This window comes from Ochotona princeps, chromosome 17 (assembly GCF_030435755.1).
Source record: "Ochotona princeps isolate mOchPri1 chromosome 17, mOchPri1.hap1, whole genome shotgun sequence".
In the NCBI taxonomy this organism is placed as follows: domain Eukaryota; kingdom Metazoa; phylum Chordata; class Mammalia; order Lagomorpha; family Ochotonidae; genus Ochotona; species Ochotona princeps.
This window is the reverse complement of record NC_080848.1, coordinates 31,656,883-31,674,275: the sequence shown is the minus strand read 5'-3', so window position 1 is coordinate 31,674,275 and position 17,393 is coordinate 31,656,883. Positions and strand designations below refer to the sequence as shown.

The window sequence follows — 17,393 nt, the reverse complement described above, 5'->3', positions numbered from 1 at the left end:
TTGGGGCCATCATCCACTGATTTCTACACGTATTCAGAGGGAGGTGGATAGGAAGCAGAGCAGAGCAGCCAGGACTCAGGCTGACCTGACCCCATGCTCTAATATAAGATGCCAGTGTTGACAACTTAACCTGTTGCATCCTACATAACACACTGTGCCACTCTGCTGACTCTCCCCACATTCCGGAGGCAGAGGAAACGGATAGAGAGCTCCCACCTGCTGGTTCACTTCCCAAGTGCTTGCAACAGCTAGAGTAGGCTCAAAGCTGGAGCACAGAACTCAATCTGGGACTCCCATCTGATAGAAACCAAGTACTTGAGCCACTACCTCACCTCCCAGGGTCCACAGTAGCAGGAAGCTGGAATGAAAAGCAAGAGCTGGGAGCCAAATCCAGGTACTCTGATATAGGATATGGAAGTTCTAGCCAGCATATTTTTCTTTTTGGATTTATTTTTATTTGGAAGGCACATTTACAGAGAGACAAGGAGAGACAGAGATTTTCCATTCACTGGTTCACTCCCTCAATGGCTTCTGCAACCAATGCTGAGTTGATCTGAAGCTAGAAACTAGGAGCCAGAATCTTCTTCCAGATCTTCTGAGTGGATGCAGGGGCCCACGACATTAAGCCATTCTCCACTACTTTCCTAGGCCATTAGCAAGGCAGCTGGATCAGAAGTGGAGCAGCCAAGACTCAAACCAGCACCCATATGGAATGCTGGCACCACAAGAGGCTTAGCCTACTATTACACCATACTAGTTCCCTACCCAGCATCTTAGCCAGGAGGCTAAATGTCTGCTCTTGAGGAATTCTGAAACCTACTGATGAAATTAAAATGAAAGGAAATTAAAAATCTAAACAAGGCTAGTGTTGTAGCATCCCATATCAGAGCACCAATCAAGTCTGGCTGCTCAGCTTCTTCTCCAGCTCTGTGATGCTCCTAAAACAGCGAAAGATAGCCCAAATATCCTGGTACCCACATGGGAGACCAGGATAAATCTTCTGGCTCCTGGTTTTGTGGCTGTTTGGGGAGTAAACCAATGAATGAAAGATTTAGCTGGAGCTGGAGCCATGACAAAGCAGGGAAAGTCACTGGCTGAAGCATCAGCATCCCTTTTGGGGACCTAATCAAGTCCTGCCAACGCCACTTCTGATCCAGTTCCCTGCTAATGAGCTCAGAATAGCAGAAGATGGCCCAGATACTTGGGACCCCTGCCATCCATTAGAAAAACCTCTAAGAGGCTCCTGGAGCCAGACTGGCCCAGCTCTGGCCATTGCACTCATCTAAAGTAGTCAACCTGCATCAGCAGATGAAAGATGGCTTGTTCGCTTGTGCTCTCTCCTGCCCCCTCTCTCTGTAACTCTGCCTTGCAAATGAATAAATAAATTTTAATTTCCCCTCGCCTTTCAAATTAATAAAAAAAAATTCTTTTTAACACTTAAATTTCGGCAGGCCCGGCGCAGTGGCCTAGCGGCTAAAGTCCTCGCCTTGAACACACCGGGATCCCATATGGGCGCCAGTTCTAATCCCGGAAGCTCCACTTCCCATCCAGCTCCCTGCTTGTGACCTGGGAAAGCAGTCGAGGACGGCCCAAAGCCTTGGGACCCTGCACCTGCGTGGGAGACCTGGAGGAGCTTCCTGGTTCCCGGCTTTGGATCGGCGCAGCACTGGCCGTTGCGGCTCACTTGGGGAGTGAATTATCGGACAGAAGCTCTTCCTCTCTGTCTCTCCTCCTCTCTGTATATCCGACTTTGTAATGAAAATAAACAAATCTTTAAAAAAAAAAAAAAAAAAACCACTTAAATTTCTGAAAATAATTCCTTCCATACAGCAGATGGTTTAAAAAGCATTATTTCCTCTTCAATGTCCCACCCTATCATCTGCTCTGGGCTACAAATCTCTTACTCTGCAAAAAATGCAGACTGCAAGGGCTCCCTTACACAGGCCAAGTCTACCTTCTGCCCCAAGTGTGCTTCCCCATGTAGAACTTGCTGCCGCTGGGCACCATCTTACTTCCTGCTCACTAACGGGGGAAGCATAGTGTCCACGCATTTCAAAGGAATTCACTAAACAAGCTCTAGTCTTTAGGGTCCTGATGCACCTGAGGCACCCTAAGCTCTGCTTTCCATAAAGAGAACAAGGTAACCTACAGTCAGACCTTTCATAATGGCAGCTAACGGAGGCAGTCACATCAAGAGCTTGCAATCTTCCAAGTCTGGTGCTGGGCACCCTTCCTGGCTTCTCTGGCTTCACTCTCCCTCTGAGTGGCAGCTACCATCTCATCTCTATTGTTACTTACAGGTAAACCAAACCTCAAAGTAACTGAAGCCATCCAGCTAGTGAGTGACAAAGCCATCATCTGAATTCAAGTCTACTGACATGAAAATTACACTGCTATACTTTCCTTTCTCTTGGTAGCTTTTCTCGAACATTTTTATGAAAGGCTAGGCCTGTATCACTAGGATGCCACAGGCAGCAAAACAAGTGGCAGGCATTCACAGGGAGGTCAGTGGGCCTGCCCGAGGTCGTGGGGCTACAAGGGCAGAGCAAGCTGAGTCGGCACCCACCTTCCTGGCCATGTTGGTGAAGTGGGTCCCACAGGACTTGCAGCTTGGTTCTGAGCCCGTCGGTGAAGGGAAGGAGCTGTACCCAGGGTTGGAATAGGCTTGTGTCCTGGCCCCCTGGGATGCTGGCACCTCCTCAGGCTGTCCATCCAGGCAGAACCAGTTGCAGCAGGTTGCCCACATGATAAAACCTGGTGCAAGAGAGGAAAGAGGAAAAGGTCAGAGTGCAGACACACTGCATACTTACAGAACTGAGGAAGAGAAATGAGTAATGGGGGCCAGACTTCTGGCCACGTCGTCTATTACCGCAGTTGCTGTTACACACAGGTGGTGATGACAGACACCTGATCTGCCAGGACAAGAGCAGCTGCCAAGTGGGCATATTACCTTTGAAAGGTTGCTGATCTGTGACTGGCTCTAATCTGAGATCTAACTTCAAATAAAATCTGTTCTTACCTTAGCAATTACAACTGGTTTAACAACTTTACTCAAGAATATGGCCTCATTCCTACAGCTCAGAGACATTGAGCTTTATCAGACTTTATCAATCACACACTCTCTCCTACACGCATACTGACTGCAAGGAAGATTAATTCTTTTATACAGCTCATATAGCTATATGTGGAGAAGGCAGCCAATACATGCAAAGTGGTTTCAAGAAGTCCATGGAAAATTAAATTAAGAAATAACTTTATACTGATAAAAAAAATTGACATCCTTGTACAAGAGGCACCTTAAAAAAATTTCACAAAAAAATCCATATTGGACACAGCAGGGTAGCCTAGTGGCTGTAGCCTATGCCTTGCATACACTGGGATCCCATATGCCCGCCAGTTCATACCTCAGCTGCTCCAATTCCTTTCTAGCTCCCTGCTTGTTGCCTGGGAAAGCAGTCCAGGACAGACCCAAAGCCTTATGACCCTGCACCACCTGGGAGACTTAGAAGAAGTTCCTGGCTCCTGGCTTCAGATTGGCTCATCTTAGGCCATTGTGGCCACATGGGGAGTGAACCAGTGGATCAAACATCTTTCTCTGTCTCTCCTTCTCTCTGTAAATCTGATTTTCCAATAAAAAGTAAACAATAAATCTTAAAAAAAAAAAAAAAAAGGCATTGGGCTTGACACCGTAGCCTGGCGGCTAAAGTCCTCGCCTTGCACGCGCCGAGATCCCATACAGGCACCGGTTCTATTCCCGGCATCCCTGCTTCCCATCCAGCTCTCTTCTTGTGGCCTGGGAAAGCAGTCGAGGATGGCCCAAAGTCTTGGGACCCTGCACCCATGTGGGAGACTTGGAAGAGTCTCCGGGCGCCTGGCTTTGGATCAGCTCAACTCTGGCCACTGCAGTCATTTGGGGAGTGAATCATCGGAGGGAAGATCTTCCTCTCTCTCTTCCTCTCTATATAGATGCCTTTCCAATAAAAATAAATAAATCTTAAATTTTTTTGAAATTTAAAAATCCATGTTATAAAAATGCACAAATAAAAATTTTTTTGCACTAAAATAAACTGTTTTTTAAATTTAACATTTATGCATTTGAAAGCAGAGTAGGGCCTGACGTGGTATCCTAGTGGCTTAAGTCCTCACCTTGAACACACCGGGATCCCATATGGGTGCCGGTTCTAATCCTGGAAGCACCGCTTTCCATCCAGCTTCCTGATTGTGGCCTGGGAAAGCAGTTGAAGACGGCCCAAAGCCTTGGGACCCTGCACCCGCGTGGGAGACCTGGAGGAGTTTCTCACTCCTGGCTTCAGATCAGGAGACTCGGGGGAGGTCCAGCCGTTGCTGTCACTTGGGGAGTGAATCATAGAACAGAAAATCTTCCTCTCTGTCTCTCCTCCTCTCTCTATCTGACTTTGCAATAAAAATAATCTTTAAAAAATAAAGAAAAAAGAAAGAAATGCAGAGTAACAGGGACAGTATAGGGGAGAGAGATCCAACATGCATGTGTGGTTCACTCTCCAAATGGCCACCACAGCCAAGTTTGGCCAGCACTGCATCTTTGTCTCCCGCATGGGTGGCACTTGGGCCATCTTCTGCTGCTCTTCCCATGTGCATTAGCAGGTAGTGAGATGGGAATCAGAGTAACCAGGACTCAAACCAGATGCTTGACATGGAATGTTGGCATCACTTTGCTACAGCGGTTCCTAAAATAAACCATTTTCATAAACTTTCTGAAACATGCACATGAAGAGTTGATATTCTGGTTCTTCTGGTTCCAAACCTAACACTTTTTCATTCTGCCCCCTCTCCCTAGACAACAGAACTAGTCTTCCGTCAGTATCTTTGGCCCCTGATAAACTTGGATCACAGCATCTGTAATAGTTTCTTGTACAGATATGTTTACCCTTTCTTTTTTATCACTAAAGCCACAAATTCCTCCAGGACAGGTACTGACATTTATTCATGTGTGTTCTGAACCTTGCACACACAGCAGATGTACAACAAATGTTTGCTTCCTTGCTGCATAAGTGTTTCTATGGGTTTATTAGGAAGTTTGGGATTGTTATCCTCATTTTACACATCAAACATACAGGTACTGGGGGCAAGGGAGATGATGACTTATGATCACAGAGCAAAGATCAGAATAACCTAAAGACTGCAAGAGGGGCCAGTAAAATGCTCTACATTGCTGTAGGAGATGAGGTGAGTTTTTCCCAGTAGGCGAAGGCAGCCAGTTTGGACTTTCTGAGCCTGAACTCTTTGTTTGAGATAACAAGTGCAACATTTAGTGTTATCACTTGATAATCACTTCACACAAAAGAATGGTACTTTCTGCTCTGTCTTCTAACTCCCTGTTTTAACAAAAGCATTTTCACAGTTCAAATACATGGGAAGTTAGAAGGAACAAAGAAGTTATCTGGTCAAACCTGAATCATTTTATAGAGGCCTGGCAGGGGAGATAACATCCTGGGTCATACAGGTTACAAGTGTAGGTCTTTAGACTTTTCTAGGGCCTTACTACCTTTCTAAAGCTGTCTCCAATGCACAAATGGAATCATTCATTCTCTTCCAGGGGGAACCTCTGATATTAATACCTATCTTCCCCACCTGCCTGTGTACCCGATGAAGAAGAACGTGACAGTCTTACAGTGCCCAATTAGCCAGGTGGCTCAACAAGGCTTACTGAATAATGAACCACATGCAACACTTAAAACCTAACTAACCATATATTTGCAAATTCCAACATGGCAAAAATATTTTCCTCTGACTCAATAATAGTACTTGTCTGAAGAGAATCTAAATTCTCCAAAGACCTGATCTCCTGTACTTGCTATTAACATTTCACATGGAATAATGAATTCTAAAGAGTTCTTGTGTGTGTGTGTGTGTGTGTGTGTGTGTGTGTGTGTGTGTAAGAGAAACAGAAAAATAAATGAGCTCTTTGTTGGTAAAAGAATGGGGAAAAGAAAGGAGTGCTAGCTTCTGAAAAAAGAACTTTGTAGTTCTTTACATGCTGACCAACGCATCTGAGACAGGGTGTAGCAATAAAAAGAACACAGGCTCTGGAACCAGAAGGCCTGAGCTACAAGTCCTGCTCTACTGCTTACGCTTCATAAATTTACACCTAACAAGCCAGACCCTTCCGGTACTTCTTTCTCCTATGGACATTATGCAGGTCATAAAGCAAAAGGTAGGCGTTAGTTGCTGCTATCAACACCATTAACAATGCCCATAACTACAAAGGCAGGCAAAGGCAGAGAGCAGACCAACTCCAGTTAAAACCTGCAATCCTTCCTGACACTGACGCCAGGCCTAAAGCATCCACCTGCAAGGAACTCATGCTCTAGCTGGGGATCTAGGAATGGCAAACCAAGACTTTGGATTTCTGTGTGTTTAGTGCTGTCACGTTGGCTTACACAATACACGGGGGGAGGTGAACTACCAACAGGGAAATGACCTGCTCCACAGGGGCATAAGCATGACAAGAGGCTTCAAATCAGGTGCTACTAACCCTATTTTGAAACAGGAATGAGTGGACATTCACTACAAAGAGAAGAAATTGGAAAAAAAAAAGTGCACCATTAGAAACTAACAAATGTTTGACTGGAAGAATGGAAGAGAAGTAGAGCTGGGGACAGATGAGCATTCAAGCGAACAAGTCATGAGAAACCATGAATTCCATCATAAAATCTGAACTTTATCCTGTATATGAAGGGAAAAAAGCAGGAGTTTTTGTTTTGGCAAAATTTGTTTTACGCAAATTTTATGATCTTGTTTGCATGTGGGAGAGGACACTTAGGGCAATGAGCAGGGTGGAGAGCAGACTTCAGAAGGCAGGTTAGCAACAGACAGTGGATACACTCCTAAGTGAAAGGGACAGACAATTCTGTCAATGAACTGAGGACAGAGAGCCTAGGACAAACCCTGGACACCGGCTTGACACAACAAGGTGCTGAAATCATTCACTGGATACACTCTCAGGAGGGGGCATGTGTCTGCAGAGGAGGGCAGGGAGCCAGGTTCAGACAGCAGGCTGAGGGGCCAGCAACATGCACAGTGAGTTACAATGCCAACAGCAGTGCCAGCATCCCATATAGGCACCTGTGAAAGTAGCAGAGCATGGCCTAGTCTTTGGGGCCCTGACAACTCAGCAGGAGATTTTTAAGAAGTACCTATGGAGCTCAGCGCCATAGCATAATGGTTAAGGTCCTCACCTTGAACATGGTGGCATCCCGTATGGGCACCGGTTCTAACCTTGGCAGCCCCGCTTCCCATCTAGCTCCCTGTTTGTGGCCTGGGAGAGCAGTTGAGGACGGCCCAAAGCCTTGGGACCCTGAACCCATGTGGGAGACCCAAAAGAGGCTCCTGGCTCCCGGCTTCAGATCAGCTCAGTTCCAGCCACTACAGCAGCTTTTGGGGAGTGAATCATCGGAGGGAAGATCTTCCTCTCTGTCTCTTCCTCTCTGTATATCTGCCTTTACAATAAAAAAAAAATAAAAAATATATAAAAAAAGAAAAAGTATCTGCATTAGCCTGACCCAGCCCAGATGTTGCAGTCATTTGGATAGTGAACCAGCAAATTCAAAATATCTGTAATTCTGCTTTTTTTTTTTAAGATTTACTTATTTTAACTGGAAAGACAGATATACAGAGAGGAGAAGAGATAGAGAGGAAGATTTTCCGTCTGCTGATTCATTACCCAAGTGGCTACAAGAGCCAGAGCTGAGCTGATCAGGAGCCAGGAGCCTCCTCCAGGTCTCCCACATGGGTGCAGGGTCCCAAGGCTTTGGGCTGTCCTGACTGCTTTCCCAGGCCACAAGCAGGGAGCTGGATGGGAAGTGGAGTGCCAGGATACGAACCGGCATCCATATGGGATCCTGGCACGTGCAAGGCAGGGACTTCAGGTACTAATCCGCCGTGCTGGGCCCTTAATTCTGCTTTTCAAAAACAAAAACGTTTAAAAAAAAAAAAAAGATGCCAGGTCAAGCTGTGCAGTCAGCATGACAGGCTAATAAATGTGTACAGCCATATTCAGCCAATCAGTCTGTGGTACCCTCATCTACAGAGCATCCAAGGGAGAACACGAGCACTTACAGAGCCTTTTCTCTGTCACTGTCTCCCAAACAAGACAGCACTAACAACTGTTTATAAAGCATTTACATCATTTCAAGCATTATAAGTAATATAGTGATGTTTATTTAAAGTATATGGTAGGATGCACTAGGTTAGATGTGGGTAGTAAATCCTTTCATATAAGGAATTTGGGACCTGTGAAGTCTAGTATGTGGCAGAGAAAATTCCTACAGCCAGTCTCTCAGATACCAAAGAACAGCTAACCATCCATGTCTGGAAGGCAGACGGGGGTCCTGGAGTCCCTGGGCTGGATGAGATGGTCTAAGCCCCTGCAAGCACCACAGCCCGAGGAAAAGAAGGGCAAAGCGCCTGAGAACAGGTGTCCTCGGAAGGACAAGCACGTTTTGAGTTTCAAAAAGAAGAGATCAACGTCATCTGATGACTCAGGGCCTGGACTGCCTCAAGAGGCGGGAAACACCGAAAGGGCCGGCTTCTAGGAAAATGTGAGCGTACTCTTTGCCTGAGTAGTTTGGGAAAAAATAAGCCAACTAATAAACTCAGGCGGAAACTGAATGAGAAGTGAGAATGCACAAAACCAAGGTCAAGCTATTCATATATGAAACTTCTTCCCAACATAAATGTAGACATAGTCACAGACTGCAGAGGAAAACCCCAAAGACTGTGCGGTAAAGGACTCTTGCAACAAATGATGAGAATAAAGGCCAGGAGTGACCATGAGGCTGGGCAGTGAGGTACTCCTAGGCAGGAGAAAGGTCACCTCTTCTATCAGGATGGAGGGGAGAGGAGGTAGAGGTCATCCAACCAAGTTTATAGCATTAGCAGTAGAAAGCAAAAGAAATTAAATGCAAAAGGGCTAAATAAAATCTCAAGAAGTAAGCTGACTTTCCTTCCACAGAAAGTACCTATATACTGTAAACTTTTCCTGAGACGTAAGGATGTTGCCATAAAATCAGCAGACCCCACTTGCTAAGGCACAATCAGTAGGAGTAAGACTGCAAAGCTGTACACTGTTATCTTAATCATGGAAATCCCAACTAGATCTTTGGCCTAAAGGCAATGCAGTCAAATAGAGCTGTTCTTTTTTTTTTTTTTTTTAAGATTTGCTTGAAAGTACGAGAGAAAGAATTAGATCTTCCATAAACTGATTCCTTCTTGAAATGCCCGTAACAGTCAGGGCTAGGCCAGATGAAAGCCCAGAAATAATCAGGGTATCCCTAATGGGGTGACAGACACTCAAGTACTTGAGCCATCACTGGCCGATGCACATTAGCAGAGAACTCCAATGTGGGCATCAGACCAGCAGCTTAGCTCACTGTGTGGTAACACCTGCCTTTCATCTAAGCCATCTTGATATGAAACCTGAAAAAGCTCCTCCTTGGTTCAGAGTACACAGAATCCATCTTTTTCCACACTATTTTCATTGTCACTAACCTTAAGTGCCTCATCTGGACAGCTCACAAAGAAGAGCCATCACTCAAGTATTTGGCTACTATATAAAGGAAGAGTTGGTTCGTGAAAAGACCTGAAACATGCCATTATGCTTCAGTGAAAAAAGAATTCCTCTCCTCGGGCCGACATGGTGGCCTAGTGGCTAAAGTCCTCACCTTGAACGCTCTGAGATTCCATATGGGCACCGTTTCTAATCCTAGTGGCCCCACTTCCCATCCAGCTCCCTGCTTGTGGCCTGGAAGGGCAGTTGAGGCCTTGGGACCCTGCACCTGTGTGGGAGACGTGGAGGAAGTTCCTGGCTCCTGGCTTTGGATTGGCTCAGCTCCGGCCACTGCCGTCACTCGGAGAGTGAATCATCGGATGGAAGATCTTCCTCTCTGTCTGTCTCTCCTCCTCTCTGTATATTTGACTTTGCAATAAAAAAATAAAATAAATCTAAAAAAAAAAAAAAAAAAAAAAAAAAAAAGAATTCCTCTCCTGGGCACCAGTGCCATAGCTTAGTAGTCTAAGCTTCCACTTACAATACCAGCATCCCATATGGGCTTCTGCTCATGTCCCATCTGCTCCACTTTCCAATCCAGTGTACTGCATGTGGCCTGGGAAAGCAGTAGAAGATGGCTCAAGTCCTTAGGCCCCTGTACCCATGGAGGAGACCCAAAAGAGGCTCCAAGCTCCTGGCTTCAGATAACAACTTGACTCCAGCCATTTGTGGCCATTTATAGAATGAACCAGTAGATGGAAGATCTTTCTGTCTCTTTCTCCATCTTATAACTCTGCCTTTAAAATTAAAATATGTCTTAAAATAAATATATAAATAAACAAAAATAATTCTTAACCCGGGAGAAATGAAAGCGAGAGAGGGTGTTATTATGGAAGCTGGAAGAGGTGGCAGGGCTCCCTTGCTAATCTACCTCAAGACTACTCAGTTCAACAGGACAGGTTTACCAAAGTGAGTGGACTAAACTTATACTCCTTCTGATAGATATACCAAAAAGAAACATTTCCTAATATGATCAGTTCTCTAAAATGGAAAGTTCTCTGTTGCCAAACTTCCTTCACTCTATACAACTATATTTAGCATTTACATTTCATGAGGTAGGAGGCAAAAGGTTGCAATATTAACAATGCCATACAAGCCAAATACTTCTCCCTTTCAAATGCTTTATCACACTTTTTCACACTTCAGCCCTAACAAATGCACAGAGCATCTGATGAGATCACCAAAGGCCTCAAAGCAGGAACGCTTGTGTAGTGAACACTTCTCCCTAAGATGGGAACCTGGAAGAACTCCACCCTCTGAACTACAAACCTCATTCCAGTCTTGGAAAAAAAAAAAAAAAATCACACCTTCACAATAAGGGTTTACAAATTCCTTCTGAAACTCCTCTCCCTCTCTTTTGAAAATAGAATTTGCAAATTTAATATTTGAAAACAATCTCTGTTCTCCTACTGAGCTTGTTTGAGACCCATCAGGTTCTCCTTATCCTCTTTGCCTAAAGGACAGTTTAGGATGAAAGACGTTAAGACTTTAAGATGACAATGATCCAGAAAACTGCCTGTGGATGAGCCGTGCAGAATGAGGAATGAGGCAAAAAAGCCCAGTTGGGCCACAAGATTTAGCCCACTTGACAGGTATGCAGCTAGTTCTTGAGAAACTGCAAAATACAGGGCTACTAACAGTGTCTGATAAATAATCTACTTTAGAACTGGGTATGATCATGCAGTTTCTCAATCAAGCCCTACATTCCTAAGTCATTTTAAAATTCTCCATTTGTTCACCCGCCTGAGGCAAGTAATTTAAAAAGTTGATCAATGGCCTTTCCCAGGAGGGGAACAGAAGAGCCATGCAGACATGCAATGTAATTCCAAAACCACCTTGCTAACCATCAAAAACTAACGCAGGAAAGTCCCCAAGGTTCTCACCAAATCTGTTTTCATTTTAATTAATTGCTTTATGCACCAACTCTGCAATTCTGTTTAACTGCAACCACAGGCTTTACATGGATGCAACCTACAAAAAAAACCTTTAAAGATGCTTCGTTTAAATGCCCCAAACCTCAAAAAAAAAAGTACTTGTCTGACCATAGCTTCGGCTGGATGGCAAGTTTTACAGAGTGATCTCTGGCTCATAGAGGGTGGTATGACTGCTGTCTCCAATGCATTCTGGACAGCTAAAAAAGCATCTGTACTCTAAGTGCACAAAGACAAAGTTACTCTATATTGTGTGGATCATTAATCCAGAAATGGGCTTAGCTTCATTTTATTTATTATCCGCAGAAAGCAATTAAAGTACAGTTGCAATGGCTTTCAAAGGAAAGGCTGTGAAAAGGCTATCAACATGGGTTAGCTAAACCTGTCTGAAATTATTGATAATTACCTATTTTGATAAGAAGAAAGCAACCATTGTCTCCAGGAAGGCTGCTTCTCATCCACTGAGTGATGAGCTACGAGCTTAAAGAAAGAGCGGCAGCTGACGGTGTCTCTCAGTTCCCAAAAGGCAGGGTACTTCTTCTCACTTTCAGGGAGAACACCAAGATTGAGAGAAGTAGGTGGCTAAAGCTCTCAACTAAAAGCAGAAAAGCCAGGATTATAATGGATCACTTAAGACTTTGAAGCTCTACAAACTTCCAGAGAACTACTTCTGCTTTTAAGTAAAAACAGTTCCTGCAACCTCCCCCCAACGCTGGACTTGCATTCCTTATCTCTATTAGAACTTTCCTATCAGCACAGTTATGTTCCAAGGTCTCTCTTGCGTGTCCTAAGGGAAATGCAAATTACAATCACCCACTGTCATCATCAAACACACACTAGAATGGCTTGAGTGGCTAACATGGAGATTCTGGTTAGGTGCTTGGTAAGAATATAGAGCAACTGACATGGTCACATCACTGGGGAAAGCCACATTAGTACCAGGTGTATCTATGGACACAGAGAAAAACACATTTATTTCCATGGCTTTGCGATTCCACTTTTGAGTATAATCCTAATGAGAACTACATTTACCGAAAGAAGTCTATAAGAACATTTAAGGAAGCAGTACTGCAACAGTCACAAGCTGGAAACAATCCGTCTACCAACAATAGAATGAAGTAGATGATGTTATGTTCACACAGCAATGAGTAACATTACTTACACATGAAACAGAAAAGATAAATCTTACAATGTCAAGTGGAAGAAGCAGATGCAAATGCATATATATGCATATATATATATCTATATATATAATTTTTATTGGAAAGTCAGATATACAGAGAGAAGGACAGATCTACCCGCAACAAGCAGCCACAATGGCAAGAGCTGAGCTGCTCCAAAGCCAGGAGACCAGAGCCTCTCAGGTCTCCCATGCGGTTGCAGGGTCCCAAGGCTTTGGGCTGTTCTCAGTTGCCTTCCCAGAGGCCACAAGCAGGGAGCTGGATGGGATTAGAACTGGCACCCATATGGAATCCCGGTATGTGTAAGGTGAGGACTTTAGCCACTAGGCTACCACACTGGGCCCACAAATGAATATATAATAAATGATTCCATTTATATAAAATTCAAAAAACAGGCAAACCACTCTATGGTGCTATACATCAGAATGGCAAGTTATCCTTGGGTTAGAGCAACAGAAGAAAGGGAATACATGCAGGCTTTTGCTACCACTCTGCTCTTACTCTGAATGTTGATTATATAGAGAGGTTTATTTTGTGGAAATTCATCAAATTGTGCTGTTACAATATATGTGCTTCTATAATTATGTTCACATAATGTCAAGTACCTAAAAGTTGTAACTCAATACATTACAAAAAGTAAATCTTTTTTTATCTCCATAGCCCCCTCTCAGAAAAACTCTTTTGTTCCCGTATCAAAGCTTATTTGACTAGAATTCCTTAAACTCTAATTCACCCTTCATCCTTTTCCAATCTAGTTTGACCCAAGCAGTCCACCTTATCCCCTTTCAAAGATCACCAAGGATTTCTAAACGGCCAGATCTAATGGACTAATGGGCACTTTTCTATCTTCATATTTCTCAAAGCTCTGCAGTACTGGAGACAAGTGAACAACCCTCTTCTCTTCCAAATGCTCTCCTTTCCTCCCCACCTCTTGGCTTCCAGAGCTTCATCAGTGGTTTTGTTTCCACTTCAAAGCCTCTGCTGGTGCATGCTTCCCCCAGCTCCTACAATTTTAAATATTGGGCTGCCTTCTCCAGCCACAGGTCAGCTGGCTCTAAACACCTTTCTTAAGCAAAACAATCACAAATTCCAGTCTCCAACTTTTTAAATATATGCAACACAGGATGAGCATTGTGATGTAATGTGTGAAGCAGCTGCCTACAATGCCAGCATCCCAAAAGGGTTCTGGTTCATGGCCTGATTGTTTTACTTTTGATCCAGCTCCATACCAATGGCCTGGGGAAAGCAGCAGAAGATGGCTCAAGTGTTTGGGTCCCTGCCACCTATGAGGGAGACCAGGATGGAATTACAGGCTCCCAGCTTCTGCTTGACCTAGACCTGGCTGTTGCAGCCACCTGGGGAATGAACCAGTAAAACAGAGTATCTCTCTTCTCTTCCTCTCTGACATTCACATAAACTAGCAGTTTATGTTTGTTTTTTTAATTTGAAAGGCAAGACTGACAGAGAGGACACAGAGAGCTCAATCTACCATCCATTAATTCACTCCCCAAATGGGCCAAAACATCCACGTTTGGACCTGGCCAAAGTCAGGAATCAGGAATTCCATTCTGGTCTCCCACTTATGTGTCAGCAGTCAAGTTCTTGGGATATTACCTACAACCTTTCAGACACATTAGCAAAAAGCTGGATGAGAAGCAGAGTAGCTAGGACTTAAACTGATACTCTGATATGGGATGCTGCTGTCTCAAGCAGCAGCTAAATCTACTGTGCCACAACTGCAGCCCCTCTCCACATCTCTTGCACCCAAAAGGAGGCTAAACCATCATCTTTCACTTACTATCATTTTTTTGCATAGGTCCTTTGGATTTGCTGTCTATTCCTTCTGCCTGGATTCCTTTCACAAAGCTTCATGCACATCGCTCCTTTATATCATCCAACATTCAGCTGCAGTGTCACTTTCTGATCATATAAACACTTGGTACTGGCTGATTTGCTGACTTGTAAACTGCCTGCCCTGACTACACATTCGAAAGCCTGGAAGATCAGGCACTTGTGCTTTCAGAATGGATTACTGGAAAAGGAGTCCTCAATGTATTTTTATTTCTTATTATTTATTTCTTTAAAAAAAAGTTTATTAATTTCATTGGAAAAGATCAGATGTACAAGAGAAAGAGAAACAGAAAAATCTTCCATCCACTGGTTCACTCCCCATTTGGCCACAACAGCCCGAACTGAGTTGGTCTGAAGCCAGGAGCAGAAACCAGGAGCCACAGGTTACCAACTCAGGTGTAGGGTCCCAAGGCTTTGGACCATTCTTTACTGCCTTCCCAAGCCACAAACAGGGAGCTGGATGGGAACTGGAGCAGCTGGAACAGGAACCAGTGCACATATAAGATTTCAGCACATGCAAAGCGAGGATTTAGCTACTGAGCTATCACACTGCCCCCATCCTTCTTTTTTTTTTTTTTCCTTAAGACTACTTATTTTAACTGAAAAGGAAATTCCATAGAAAGAAGGAGAGGCAGAAAGCTTCCATCTGTGGGTTCACTGCCCAAAAGCCTGCAATAGCTGGAGCTAAGCCAATCCAAAGCCAGGAATTAGGAGTTTTTTCTGGGTCTCCTACATGGGTGCAGGGTCTCAAGGCTTTTGGCAATAATCCACTGCTTTCCCAGGGCATAAGTAGGGAGTTAGCTGGAGAGCGGAGTATCAGGGACACAAACTGGAGCCCATATGGGATCCCAACGTTTGCAAAGGACAGATTTAGCCAACTCAGCCACTGCGCCAGCCCCAAGAGCCTTCAATACTTACTGCTCTAATTCCTTCTCCACAAGGCATTTATGATTCCCTTCCTCTCCTGCCTGAATATACACACTAAAAGCTCCTAATGGACTGCATTATAGAATAAAATATCCTCACTGGGAAAGGTGCTTTGCCCTACTAGTTGAAATTCCTACTAAGGTGCCCACATTCCATACCAAGTACATGGGTTTAAGTGCCAGCTCCATTCCCAATCCCAGCTTCCTCCTAACACATGCCCTGGGAGGCAGCAGGTGTTGGCTCAGCCCTTGGGTCCTCTGTCACCTATTTGGGAGATCTAGACTGAGCTCTCAGTTCCTGGTTTCAGTCTGACCTAACCCTGGTCAAGGCTGTGGCAAGTAAGCTAGCAGACAGAACTGGTTGCTGTCTCTCAGATGAATTTTACATTATTTGAAAATTTCAAAAAAATCATTCTTTACACAGTTGACTTCTGAAATGAAAGATTTATGAAGATAAATTTATTAAAATTCATTTATTAAATACTATTTATTTAAAAGCATATTTATTTTCAATGAAGCAATCAAAATAAAATAAATTAATGAAAATAAATTTAGTTCATGTTGCACTCCTTTTCTGAGCTTCAAGCCACGGTGACCTGCAGCACCCCAAGCACCCCAGTCTCCTGCCTGCCTCAGAGTCCCGCTCATGTTCCCTCTACAGAGGCACACCTACTGTGCCTGCCCATCCCCTAGGTCTCAACTCAAACATCACCTCTCTAGAGGAGTCCGTCCCAGCCACATAATTTACTGCCTGCTGGTTCCTTCATGAAAACTATCCTCAGCTGTAATTAAAATTGTTTGCTGATTTACAGGCCATCTCCAAGGGCAGAAAACTCACGGGTCTTTTTTTATTCATGGGATCCAGCATAATGCCCCCTCACAGAAGGTATCCAGATCTATGGAATGAACAGAGTTCAGAGAACATTCAACATTTTATCAGTATAACTGACAACGCAAATATCAGTTCTCTCTGCTAGACCCAAGCATTTTGTCAATATTTACAGACACAAATGAATGAGGGGAAAAATGTCTTTGGGAAAGCATATAGGACATCCCAAAGCCTTGGGACCCTGCACCTGCATGGGAGACCTGGAAGAAGCTCCCTGCTCCTGGCTTCCAATCAGCTCATTAGCCATTGGGCCATTTGGGGAATGAATCGGTTGAAGAAGATATTTATGTCTCTCCTCCTCTCTGATTTTCCAATAAAAATAAACCTTCAAAAATAAAAGAGCCCTGCGTAGTAGCCTAAGTGATTAAAGTCTTTGCCTTGAACTCACCAGGATACCATTTGGGCTCCAGTTCATATCTCAGCGGCCCCACCTCCGATCCAGCTCCCTGCTTCTGGCCTGGGAAAGCAATGGAGGACAACCCTATTCCTTGAGACCCTGCACCCTATGGGAGATCCAGAAGAGGCTCCTGGCTCCTGGCTTTGGATTGGCTCAGCTCCTGCCGATGCAGCAGCTTGGGGAGTGAATCACCAGATGGAAGATCTTTCTCTATCTCTCTCCTTCTCTGAGTATATCTGACTTTCTAAGAAAAAAATAAATAAATCTTAAAAAAAAAAAAAAAGCACAAGGACAAAGTATTTAAAAAAATAAAAGAAAAAGAGCAACTAACATCAGGTTACTTAGGTTTTATAAACATATTTTAATTTATCTTCATTATTTATTTGAAATGCAGAGATATTTTTCCTCTACTAGCTCACTCCAAAAATGTCCACAGCAGCCAGGGCTGGGCATTGCCTGGAGATTCACCCTAGTTTCCCATGCGGGTAGCAGACAGTCAAGTACTGAGCCATCACCTACTGCCTCCCAGCAGGAAGTTGGACAGGAAATGTAGGAACAAGGATTTGAAACAGACATTCCAAAATACAATGTGGGCTTTCCATGTGGAGCACTGTACAAAACTCTTCCCCAAC

The 17,393-nt window shown here is 44.1% G+C and overlaps 1 protein-coding gene across 5 annotated transcripts in view; it reads right to left on the bottom strand.

Moving 5' to 3' along the window:
- The window catches only part of RFFL (ring finger and FYVE like domain containing E3 ubiquitin protein ligase), an 83,179-nt gene that overhangs the window by 14,152 nt on the left and 51,634 nt on the right, over window positions 1-17,393 (bottom strand). For all 5 annotated transcript variants that reach the window (XM_058676048.1, XM_058676051.1, XM_058676049.1 and 2 more), the window contains exon 2: window positions 2,567-2,754. In XM_058676048.1, coding sequence (XP_058532031.1) covers window positions 2,567-2,746 — 180 coding nt within the window. In that variant the 5' untranslated portion in view covers window positions 2,747-2,754. The remainder of the gene's footprint in view (window positions 1-2,566; window positions 2,755-17,393) is intronic.